The following is an 11,301-nucleotide window of genomic DNA, read 5'->3' as shown; positions in this document are numbered from 1 at the left end:
AAAAATGGGAGTATTATGGGGAGATACAGAAGGTTGTATATGTCCTTCTGCTAATTGTTGTTTGACCAGATCATGGGCTACTTGTATCTTTTCTTTAGTCAAGGGCCACTGAGGAACCCATAGTGGTCTTTCTGATTTCCATGTAATTTTTATTGTCTCAGTGGCCCTTTGTGAAAATCCAACCCATGTCTGTTTGTTCCTTGATCTATTTGTATTGGTGCTGCTATACCTTGTTCTTGTTTTTCTAATCTTTTTCCTTTCCTAAAACCTTGTCTAGCCATAATAGTGGGTGCATTTTGGTTGATGTTATTTGTTAATGTCAAACCTAATTGATCTAAGACATCTCGTCCCCATAAATTTACGAGAAGATGATCCAATACATATGGTTGTATAGTTCCTTCACATCCTTCAGGATCCTTCCAATCTAATACCATTGCGCTTCTATCGGGATTAGTCGCCACTCCTAGGCCTCGAAGCGTTTGAGTGGCTTGTTGTAATGGCCAATGTTTTGGCCATTCTTGACAAGAGATGATGCTAAGGTCTGCACCTGTATCCAGTAGCCCATTAAATTCGTGTCCTTGAATATTTAGTTTTAGCATGGGGCGAGAATCTAAATTTAAAGAAGGCATAGCCCAATCTACACCTGTGGAGCCTAATCCCTTGGAACCTCTTTCTACAGCATGACTGGAAAATTTATCATGTAGGCTTGGTATTATTAGTAACTGTGCTATTCTATCTCCTGGTGAAATTATTGATATACCCTTTGGAGAACTGGCTATAATTTTTATTTCACCTTCATAATCGGGATCAATTACCCCAGGACTTATCAAAAGTCCTTTTAGAGTAGAAGAGCTGCGTCCCAATAATAAGCCTACTGTTCCTTTGGGAAGAGGTCCTTTTACCCCTGTGGGAATGATTTGAACTCCCATCTCTGGAGTTAGTACTGATCTGGCGGAGGCGCAGATGTCCAACCCTGCGCTCCCTCTGGTTTGTCTGATGAGGGATCTGATGGACAATGTGTCCTGGTCACTACCCTGATGGGGTTGCTGGGTTCCTCCAGTGCTCCATATATTTGTGGTTTGGGGCCCCGGAGCATTGGGGCCCCCTGTCCATTTTTTGGCAACGGAGCCCGATGCCTTTGTCCACGATATTGTGGATAAACACCTTGTCCTTGTTCGTTTTTTGATAATGGAGTACCCTCTATGGTGGTTTGAGAACGGAATTCATTAGCCCAATGTAATGGAGTACCCTCTATGGTGGTTTGAGAACGGCATTCATTAGCCCAATGTCTCCCTCTACGGCATCGTGGGCAAATACCGGGTATTCTACTCCTTTGATACCTAGTTTTGTTAAACCCTCCTCCTATGGGGCAATTCCTTTTAAAATGTCCTGTTTGTTGACAATTGTAGCATGTTCTTGGCCTGGTATATAAAACCTGTTTTACTGCAGCTGCCACAATTTGCCCTTGTTCATTAATGTCTCTGGCATCTAAAGCCTGTTTTACTGCAGCTGCCATGACTTGCTCTTGTTCATTAATGTCTCTACATAATTTAATATATGTGTTTAAATCTTCCTGTTTCCATGGTCTAATGATATCTCTGCACCAACGATTTGCTTGGTCATAAGCCAGTTGTTTTATTAATGGCATTGCTTGTTCTGTATTCCCAAAAACTCTGGTAGCTGTTTGAATAAGCCTATCTACAAATTCAGCATAAGGTTCATTAGCTCCTTGTATTATCTTAGATAATTGACCTTGTAAACCTCCATGTCCTTGTAAAGTCTTCCATGCCTTAACTGCATCTACAGCAATTTGTGAGTATACGCCAGGATCATATGCAGTTTGTTGCTGCCGATCCTCATAAGGTCCCTTTCCTAACAACATATCTAGATTTCTCTGAGAATAACCAGCTGCTGCATTTCGCCTAGCCGTCTCCTTGCAAAATTCCTCATTGGCAACCTTCCATAACAGGTATTGTCCTCCATTTAGCACAGCTTTACACATATTAGCCCAATCTGCTGGCGTCATGTTTAAGTTGGTAATGGATTCGACTAAGCTTACAGTGAAGGGTGCTTGAGGACCATAGGTTGTTACAGCCTCTTTTAGCTCCTTCACTGTTTTGAAATTTAAACCCTGGTAAATTCGCTGCCCTCCTACCTCAAATACAGGGCATACTTGAGATCCTGTCTCAGGATCCCAACTATCAACTGCGGGGGTTGGGAGCCTCCTAGCATATGGAGGTGGTGCTGTTGATTGGACACTTATGCCCTCTGGTGATAGAATGCTGTTAGTAGCAGTCTCCTGTAGAGGTGGTGCTGATGGTTGGACACTTACACTCTCTGATAGAAAGGTGTTATTAGCAGTCTCCTGTTGTAACTTTTCCCCTGATGGCTTTTTCTGCTCTAAACTTCCTTCCTCTGTCTCACTAGCTCGAAAGACCTTCTCTTTTACTTGAATCTTTTCCTCTTTCTGACTAATTTGAGAGACCTTCTCTTTTACTTGAATCAATATGTCTTCTCCTTCCTCTACCTTTGTCTGAATTGAAGGCTTTGGACTAAGCAAACCAGATACCATACCCACAATGTCAATGTGCCAACTGGCAGAGTCCCTGGGTTGTTATTTTCTATTCTTTTTAAATCTTCACCATGATGGTTCCATTGTGATATATCTAACAACTCCTCCTTAAAAAGCCATGGGCTACATTGTTGTATTGTATCAACGTATGCCCTGAGTGTTCTTGATTTTACTGCGATGCCTCCTTCCTCTAACAATTTATTTAACAGTCTTTCGGTTTGTTTTTTACTAATTGCTGATCCCGTATTTCTACTATAATACAACCCAACAAGATAACACCAAACAAAACCGAAACAGAATGAAATAAAAATGGAACCACACAAAATCATTATATCAGCCTTTCTATCCTCCTGACATGTGTATCCGTCCTTTCTCCCTATCTGTTCCTCAGACGCAAATAGTTTTTCCTCAGATGTGAGCGGTTTTTCTTCCGTCTCACTCATCTCCAGGGACAGGAAAGTTAAAACAAAAATGAAGCAAAACAAAAGAGGAAACTTAGAATGGCTACCCATCCTCTCGCCCTGCCCTCAGGGGCAAGCAGTTTACTTACCCTCAGTCTTGGTGGTCCTCGACTGTTTCGGGACAGGGGGCCCCTGGAGAAACGGGAGCCCCTGGCCCTCGGGCTGGCCAGGAGAGGAGTGCGAGCGGGGTGGGATTGGGTGAGGGCCTGGCCAACTAACGAGCCAGGCTATCACTGGAATTGAGCAGTGGAAGCTGAGGAAACAGCATGGACTTTCATTCTCACTTTTCTAGAAAGCTTATAAAGATCCCCAGGCCAGTGCTGCCACCAGTGTGACCAGCTTAAGCCAGTCTTCTTTTGTTTCTCCAGTGACTCACGCGCATGGAGGCAGGAAGGTCCAGCACGTCTCCACACATCTTGCCCCGTGTAATGTTCCAGAGGCCCAGATAGTCGGGACCTTGTCTCTGGCTGCATTAGCCTGACAGGTGCTTGTTCTGCGTTACTGACAGTAAGGCCTTGCTAGCCAGGCTAAGCCACGCCAGTGGCACCCACTCTTAGTTTAAACAAGAGAGATGCTAGGTTCCCCAAGCAGCCATGCCAAGGTGACAGGCCAGCCTCGCCCATCCCACTAATGCAAATTGGGCCTCTGATAAAACACAGGTCCTCGGATGGACTGTCCTTCCTCTCTCGGAAGTCCTTTCCTGCCTGCCCGAAGTTGCAATGACCTTGACATCAAAGGCTTAGGAACCCAGGCCTCTGCATATTTGCCTACGCCTCCCAGGTCCCCAACCCTACTGGGGCACAGTCAATCCGAGTGCCTGCTCCCACCTATCACCTTACATTGTTTTACAAGGGAACTGCTTTTAGATTCTACCCAAATGAGGAAAGACTCTGGACTATTTTTAGTTCTTTTTAAAAAAAGCCACGAGGCAGGAGTCTCAAAGACCCATCATCGGGGTTATCTATGGCTCCTTTCATTCTCTTCAGAAGCAGAGTAAGCCACATTCAGAGTGAAGAGGCTCAGCTACGCCCACAGTTGAGCCCTCTGCTGGTGAGACCGGCTCCTGCTCTTTCTCTCCCAACTCCCATCCCCCTTTTCCTTTTCTTCTGCAGTCATATGGGCAATCCTGGATCCCTTGCTTTGGGGAATTGGGGAACACCACAAAGAAGTTTTGCCCCAGGTAAGACCACTACTTTTTTTTTTGGGGGGGGGGGCGGGGGCGGCAGGATTCTGGCTGCAGTTGGGTTGGGCAGCAGTGATGGGCAGCAAGGGGAGCCAATCACAGGGCTTGCCTCCTTGCATTTCCAAGACAGAGTTCCCTGTTTCCTATGGCAACCCCCAACAACAAGCCGACATCATTTCTGAACAAAGAAATTTTTCACAGGGATTTATGTAGCATGGCATATTCTGTTTGGTTTTCAGGGAGGAGGAAACACCTTTCACTATTGTAGTAGGGGCTTCTGGCCCATGAACCTGGTCCATCAAGCCTCCCCTGGAATAGGATGACTAGAGCCTTGATTGATAGCTCCCAATGCAAAACCCACCAGCCACTGCATCCAACTTGGGCTGTCACTGGCTGACAGCTTCTCTCTTGCTACAGCATTACACATCTTCCCCAAATCACAGATACAGGAATTGTTCAGACAAGTGGCTTTCAAAAGTATGGAGCATATTTCACAGGCAGATATGCCTAACAGTACTTCCCCCTAAATATGTGATGCACTCTGATATCTTCTTTTTTTAATGCCAGTCATGACCCTATAAACTTACTGTTGACTTATGATCCGATGTTCAAAAACACACTTTAGACTGCAAGAACTGCTGCTGGTGATAGCAGGGGCCCTGGGGGATGGATGGTTGTGGCATCAGGGCACCCCTCTCTCTCCAGCTCCACCAGGATGTACCCAGCAGTGGCTGCCCTGAGAAGCCAAAAACTCCAGCCACCCCATCCCTGCCCATCCCTGTGCTTCAAGTGGACCTGGCACAGTGGAGGTGCACCAGCAGAGAAACAGCCTACTGGGACAGGACCCTTCTCTGGTCAGGAAGGTAAAGAACATTGCAGAGAAGATAGGGCACAGAGAGGCAGAGCAAGCCGAGGGTGGGTTTTGTGAGTGCTAAGGAAACAGGGAGGGAAGGTGGGAGGTTTAGGGACCCGGCCACAGAAAACAATTCTGATTTTCTCTCATCTCTGTAGGCCACTCCAGGAGACAAAGGTGTCCTTGTTTTTGAAACCTTTTCTGGGACTTATGTGCATGCACATTCATACACACACTTCCATCTCTGGAAATTTCCAAAATCTTCCAGAAAACACGAGTCTTGGGTGTAGCCAAGTCCCACAGGCAGTTCTGACTGAAGCCCCACACCTACCTCAACCTTTAACACTTTGAAAATTATTCAAACTCTACCATGCTCCTGAGAAAAAGGGATCTTTCACTGGAGATGTCCTTGGGGGAAGGGAAGAGGATTTGTACCAAGCCCATACAGCAAAACTCCTGAACCTCATCATGAACATCTTGTGCCTTCCTTCAGATCCCATGCTTGTCGCTGAGCTCTCCCCATCCCACAGGCCCATGGTGGCTCTTCTGTTTCCCCCTGCTCTCATCTGGCCCTCTCCACTCTGCAAACAAAAGCCAGTGTTGCCAGAGTGGCCCCCTGGAGGGCCCAGTTCACAGCACCCAGCAGCATCCAAGAAGGTGAGCACGGCTGCTCTCTGCACATGAGAAATAAGGAGGGGGAAGTTTTTGGATCCAGTTAAGTCTTGGGTTAAGAAAACAAAATGGGGTGGGGCGGTAGCTCAGAGGCAGAGTGCTTGCCTGCATGTGTGAGGCACCGAGTTCAATCCTTAGCACCACATAAAAATAAAAAAAATAAAGGCATTCTGTCCATCTACAACTATAAAAAGATAAAAATAAAAAAAGACAAAATGTTTGAAAAAGATGAATTATTCTAACATGTCAGCATTGCCTTCGGGCAGCAACTGACACACAACCACCCCAAGCCTTCGAAAAGACCAATGTCTAGGATTCCTGGAGATACTGAGAAACCATTGGGTATCTTCACCTTCAAATCAGGGGGCAGGCAGCGAGGGAGGCAGACCCTTTACCCAGTGGCTGTCACCGTTCTAAACCCCATGGAGGAGGCTTCCTTGGTAGGCCTTTGGGATCTGGTTTTTAAGTGGATACATGTTAGGTATTTTTCAATTTCAACTCCAAATGTCATAGAGACGGGTACAGTAGTTGAAAGGAAGTACATTTTAGAGCCGAGGAGAGAAGAGGACTCAGGGAACCATGGGTGGGCATCTTAGAACCCACGGCACATAGCCATGGGCCAAGCCAGCTCTGGCCACTGCACCACTGTCCCTGCAGAGCAGCCTTTGCCAAGTTTTCCTCAGTGGACACATCTCCAGGAACAAGGGAGCCATACTGGGCAGCTCAAGTCCTGTGATGCCCCTCACTCACCTACTCTGCTGTCCTGGCCTCCAGGGCCCTTGCAGGCTGACCGGTCCTCAGGGCGGTTGCCCAGTCTGTTCCCTCTGCCCGGAACACCGTTTACCCAGGTGTCTGTACTCCTTGTTCCCTCTCTTCCCTCCAGGCCTGGGCCGCTGAGATTCTGGATGAAAGCTGCATTGCCAAGATCCCCCTCATCCACCTCCAAATGGCCCTACCTGAGGTGGCAGCCTCATGCCTCAAGCTGCAGGATGCCACAGGACAAGGCCCAGCCCTTCTTGCTAAGGGCCCCAAAATATCACGGTGAAGATCTTCCTAGGAAAGATAAAACAACAAGGAATTCTCTAGAGAAAGAGAATTTTATTTTAATTATTTTTTGTTTGGTTGGTTTGGGTACTGCATGCTTAACCACTGAGCCACATCTCTAGCCTTTTTTATATTTTATTTTGAGACAGGATCTTGCTAAGTTCCTCAGGGCCTCGAAAAATTGCTGAGGCTGGCTTTGAGCTTGTGATCCTCCTGCCCCAGCCTCCTGAGCCTCTGGGATTACAGCATGTGCCACCACACCCGGCTTCAAGAGGGAAAATTTAGAGACCAGGAATGGAAAAAAAAACAGAAGTCAAATCATGACTAACTGTGAAATCTTAGGAAGGCACCTGACCTCCCTGGGCCCGGGTTTCCCCTTTCGTAGAGCAGAAATATCACTGCCTGCCCCACCCCACAGGAGCTGCTCTATGAGGAGGAGCCCTTGCTGGGGAGGACCCTGCGGCCAGCATGTCCTTGCAATGCTACAACTCACCCAGCAGAAGAGCACAGGTGGTCCTTCAGAGGCCATCCTGTGGTCACACAGAGGACAAGCCAACTTCCTGTGGGACCCAGGGATGGTTTCAACTCAGGCGTCCCCAGTCGGCTGCTATGGGTAAAAATTGTGTCTATCCTCAGGTGACTAAACTGATATCAGGACATGATCTGGCACTTTCTTACCACACTTGCAGGAGGCCACCCATTGCCAGGTCACTACCCATTCATTCAAAGTCACTTTCCAAGAAACTAGTGGCCCTTGGACCCTACTTCAGATATGAAAGGGTGTCAGAACTGCACCAGCCTATCACCAGCCCGTCACCAGCCCGTCACCAGCCCGTCACCTAGGATGCAGCATTTTCCAAACAGCATCTCCCACCCATTTATAGACTGAAAAATCAGCTGAGCGGGTGTGTCCAGCATATTTTTCTTAAAAAATGTAATAGAAAATAGCATTTTTCACGCCGAGTCAGGGTCAGTAGCTTGGCAGGTGTGCTCTGGCCCTGTGTGAGTGTTCTCAGACGTGGACGGTGCACTCCGGAAGGAGGTCACGTACCTCTGGAGCTGCCATGTGTTCCTTGCTGTGGAGAAGTCTGCAGGCTCCTGTGCCCATGGCAACACAGCAGCTGTGATGCACACACAGTTTGTAAAACAAGGTGCACAAAAGTTGTTTTGTTCTAGCCTGTGCACACTTGGCTCCCATGTTGGGTGCAGGGTGGAGGTTCTGCATGCCCTGGGGTGAAATGTGGGATCGGGATTAATGCATTTTATCATATCCAAAAAAAATAAATGGGGTGTACAATCAGAGACTTGAGAAATGTGCTCTATGTATGTAATATGAAATGAATTACATTCTGCCGTCATATATAACAAATTAGATTAAATAAATAATTTAAAATAAATAAAAGAGGCTGGGGATGTGGCTCAAGTGGTAACGTGCTCGCCTGGCATGCGCAGGTCACTGGGTTCGATCCTCAGCACCACATAAAAATAAAATAAAGATGTTGTGCCCACCGAAAACTGAAAAATAAATATTTAAAAAAATTCTCTCTCTTCTCTCTCTCTCTCTTTAAAAAAATAAAATAAAAAATAAATTAAATAAAAATAAATGGGGGTTGGGGGAACTCGCATGTGTGCTCCTGAGTGGTCCCACCAGAGGACCCATTTCATTGTCAGAAGGCTTTGTTCTCACAGCCATTTTGCTGTCTCCAGGACTGCTTATGGCCTGGACAGAGTGGACGCCCTGGTCAATCTCAATGAGGAAGGCCCTGGGCAGCCCCCAGATTATCTGGCTGAACGGTGTGTGCACAGCTGGATGATTGGGTGAGTGGGCCACCCACCCCAAACCAAATCTCTCCTGGCCAGGTTCACTTGGTCAAGCATCACAGGGAGCAGCTGCCGGCACAGGGCTCTGGCCTGGGCTGGCTCTGAGCCAGGATGGGCTCCAGAATCTCCATGGAAGAGATGTCCTAGTGTGTTTTCTATTGCCAATAACATACACCACCGACTGGGCACATCTTAGAGAAAAGAGGTTCGTCTGGGCTCATGGTTCTGGAAGTATAAGGTCAAGCAGCCATATCTGTTGATGACCACCTTGCTGTCCTAAGGAGGCCCGGGATATCAAATGGCAAGAGACAGGCAGTATGAGCCTCTTCTGGTCTCTTCTTATAGAGCCGCCAGGATTCAACTGTGGGGTCCCCTCTGACCTTACCTTACCTATCACCTTCCAAATGCCCCACCTCTGAACACCAGAGTTGGATCACCTTTCCATCCTCTGAACACCTCACAGTGGGGGTTAAATTTCAACATGTGAACTCAAACCACACCCAAAACAAAGCGAGAGGGTTAGGGTAGGCAGTCCCTCTGGGAGAGGCCACAGGACTTGTCTTTCACTCTCTGTGCCATGACCATAATGACCACAGCTCCTCCATTAAATAGGTGGCTTTGGACAGCTGTTGAAGATTGGGGTCTTGGCCACCCTCAGCCTCACCACTGAGCATATACACCAAAGACATCAGAGGCCATGTCTCTGCCCACACCCCAGGAATCACTGTGGAGCCCTGTGAGCTGCCACACAGCCAGCTGCGTTCTCCCCCTGGGTGACACTCAGGGAAGTGCAGTTGTCTTCGTGTCTTTTTTTTTTTTTTTTAGAGAATTTTAATATTTTATTTTTTAGTTTTCGGCGGACACAACATCTTTGTTTGTATGTGGTGCTGAGGATCGAACCCGGGCCGCACGCATGCCAGGCGAGCGCGCTACCGCTTGAGCCACATCCCCAGCCCGTCTTCGTGTCTTAATCACTTGCAGCATGTGAATGCCAGTTAATAAACTCAGTTATAACTAGAATTCCCAAACTCCAGAGCAGCCAAAGGCCTGGTGAGTAGGCAACGGACTGAGTCCAGCCAGACCTTCCAGGCTCTGGATCCGAGAAAGCCACTCCCTCCCAGGCCAGCACCTATTTGGGTATGGTTTCTAATCTGGAGGCCTAAAGGGACTCAGCACCCCTCCAAGTGGTGGACCCCCTCTCTTCTCTGCCTTGGGTACAAAGAGTAAAAAAAAAAAATATCAGCCCTGCTTGGTGGTGCACACTATAATTCCAGCAACTCAGGAACTTGAGGAGGGAAGATTGTAAGACAATCTCAGTGATTTAGCGAGGCCCTATACTACTTAGTGAGACCCTGTCTCAAAATAAAAAAAATTTGAAAAAGAGCTGGGGATGTGGCTCAGTGGCAAAATGTTTCTGGAGTTCAATTTCCCTAGAAAAAAAAAACAACAGCAGATTCATAAATTCAGATTCCCAACACACCCCTGTGGCTAATCAGTTGTTCTAAAACATTCAGTTCCATGTGTGATGTCACTGCATGTGATTTCTCAATCATCAAGTTTGAATATCCCTCCAGTATCTCAACAGGAATCTGAATGAGCCTATTTCAGAAGGAAATCAAATACTGCCCCTGTGCAGGCCCCTGGGATGACAGGCTTAGCAAGAGTTTGCTAAACACCAGCCACATCACGTGTCCTAGGTCTGCAGGCTCAGAGCTCTTAGAAGGGGACTTAGGTCATAGTCAAAGGGAAAAAGAACTGGTCGGGACATACACAGGGTGCTCTGTGACCCTGGAGCCTGTGGCCAGATGTCTGGATGTGCTCCTGAACCCCTGCAGTGAGGTACGCCCCCTCTTTGGGAGGATAGTGATGGGTACCGCCTGCTTAGTGAAAATCCACTAGCAGGACTCACACGGTGCCACCGTGAAGTTGCTGGTGGAGGCAAGGCCCTGCAAGGCACTCAGGGAACACTCAGGATGAAGCCTGGGTTTGCTGCCTCGGAGGACCAGTCACAGGAAATGGCCTTTCCTCCCTTGCTGTTTCTTTTTGAATGTGAGGCAAACTAAAAAATTTCCCCACAAATGGTTAAGGAACCAAAATCAGGGCTCTGACTTTGGTTGGGGATTTTGCTCTCTGGAAGGGCATTTCTTTTTTTTTTTTTTTTTTAGTTCTCGGCGGACACAACATCTTCGTTTGTATGTGGTGCTGAGGATCGAACCCTGGCCGCATGCATGCCAGGCGAGCACGCTACCGCTTGAGCCACATCCCCAGCCCGAAGGAAGGGCATTTCATTCTGCAACTTCAAATGCAGAAATGCTGCTGCCAATGCCCCGAAATCACGGCTCTGTGAGCAGCCACTTCCAGGTCACCCCCAGGAGGGATGTCGTGAGGTCCAGGTTGTCCTCCCTGGGCCCTCTCCAGAGTCCCCAAGGTAGTTAGGCTGTGGGGCGTGGCCGTTCCTGCCCTGTTTCCTGTCTGTAGATGTGAATTTTCTGGATTCCCAAAAGACAGCAAAAGTCAGAAGAGAACTAATTTTAACTGTCCCAATTTGTCCAGAGCCGGGGTTCCATTTGTTCTTCTTGTTTAAGGAAACTTAAAATTGGTTCTGCTCCAGGGTCCAGTGTAAAGTTTAGGTGACAAGGTTGACTACTTTAGAAATGGCTGTAAGGGAAGGCCTCATGAGAAGGTAACATTCATG

At 47.6% G+C, this 11,301-nt stretch overlaps 1 protein-coding gene across 3 annotated transcripts; it reads left to right on the top strand.

Annotated features, from left to right (window-relative positions):
• Window positions 1-4,083: 4,083 nt before the first annotated feature.
• On the top strand, window positions 4,084-7,573 carry LOC308632067 (uncharacterized protein). Of its 3 annotated transcripts, XM_081263711.1 has the most exons (5): window positions 4,090-4,213; window positions 4,922-5,079; window positions 5,563-5,726; window positions 6,625-6,782; window positions 6,935-7,573. In XM_081263711.1, the coding sequence occupies exons 2-5, from the start codon at window positions 4,932-4,934 to the stop codon at window positions 7,068-7,070; spliced, it is 606 nt and encodes a 201-aa protein (XP_081119837.1). In that variant the 5' UTR covers window positions 4,090-4,213; window positions 4,922-4,931; the 3' UTR covers window positions 7,071-7,573. The 3 variants fall into 3 exon arrangements, 2 of the variants coding, with proteins under 2 accessions (XP_081119837.1, XP_081119838.1); XM_081263712.1 differs by having other exon boundaries at window positions 6,625-7,573; XR_014018416.1 differs by lacking the exon at window positions 5,563-5,726 and having other exon boundaries at window positions 4,084-4,213; window positions 6,625-7,573.
• The last annotated feature ends 3,728 nt before the right edge of the window (window positions 7,574-11,301 follow it).

The sequence above is a fragment of the Spermophilus citellus genome, assembly GCF_964194105.1.
Source record: "Spermophilus citellus genome assembly, chromosome: 12".
Classification (NCBI taxonomy): Eukaryota; Metazoa; Chordata; class Mammalia; order Rodentia; family Sciuridae; genus Spermophilus; species Spermophilus citellus.
The sequence above is the reverse complement of the archived record's forward strand: the minus strand, read 5'-3'. Positions and strand labels throughout refer to the sequence as shown.

What these genes read in the sequence shown, in the direction of transcription:
- LOC308632067 (XM_081263711.1), top strand. Translation starts at nt 4,932, where the DNA reads ATGTACCCAGCAGTGGCTGCCCTGAGAAGCCAAAAACTCCAGCCACCC. An exon ending in ACCCAGCAGCATCCAAGAAG is followed by an intron (nt 5,727 to 6,624) that starts GTGAGCACGGCT and finishes TCTTCCCTCCAG; the next exon opens with GCCTGGGCCGCTGAGATTCT. An exon ending in AAGGGCCCCAAAATATCACG is followed by an intron (nt 6,783 to 6,934) that starts GTGAAGATCTTC and finishes ATTTTGAGACAG; the next exon opens with GATCTTGCTAAGTTCCTCAG.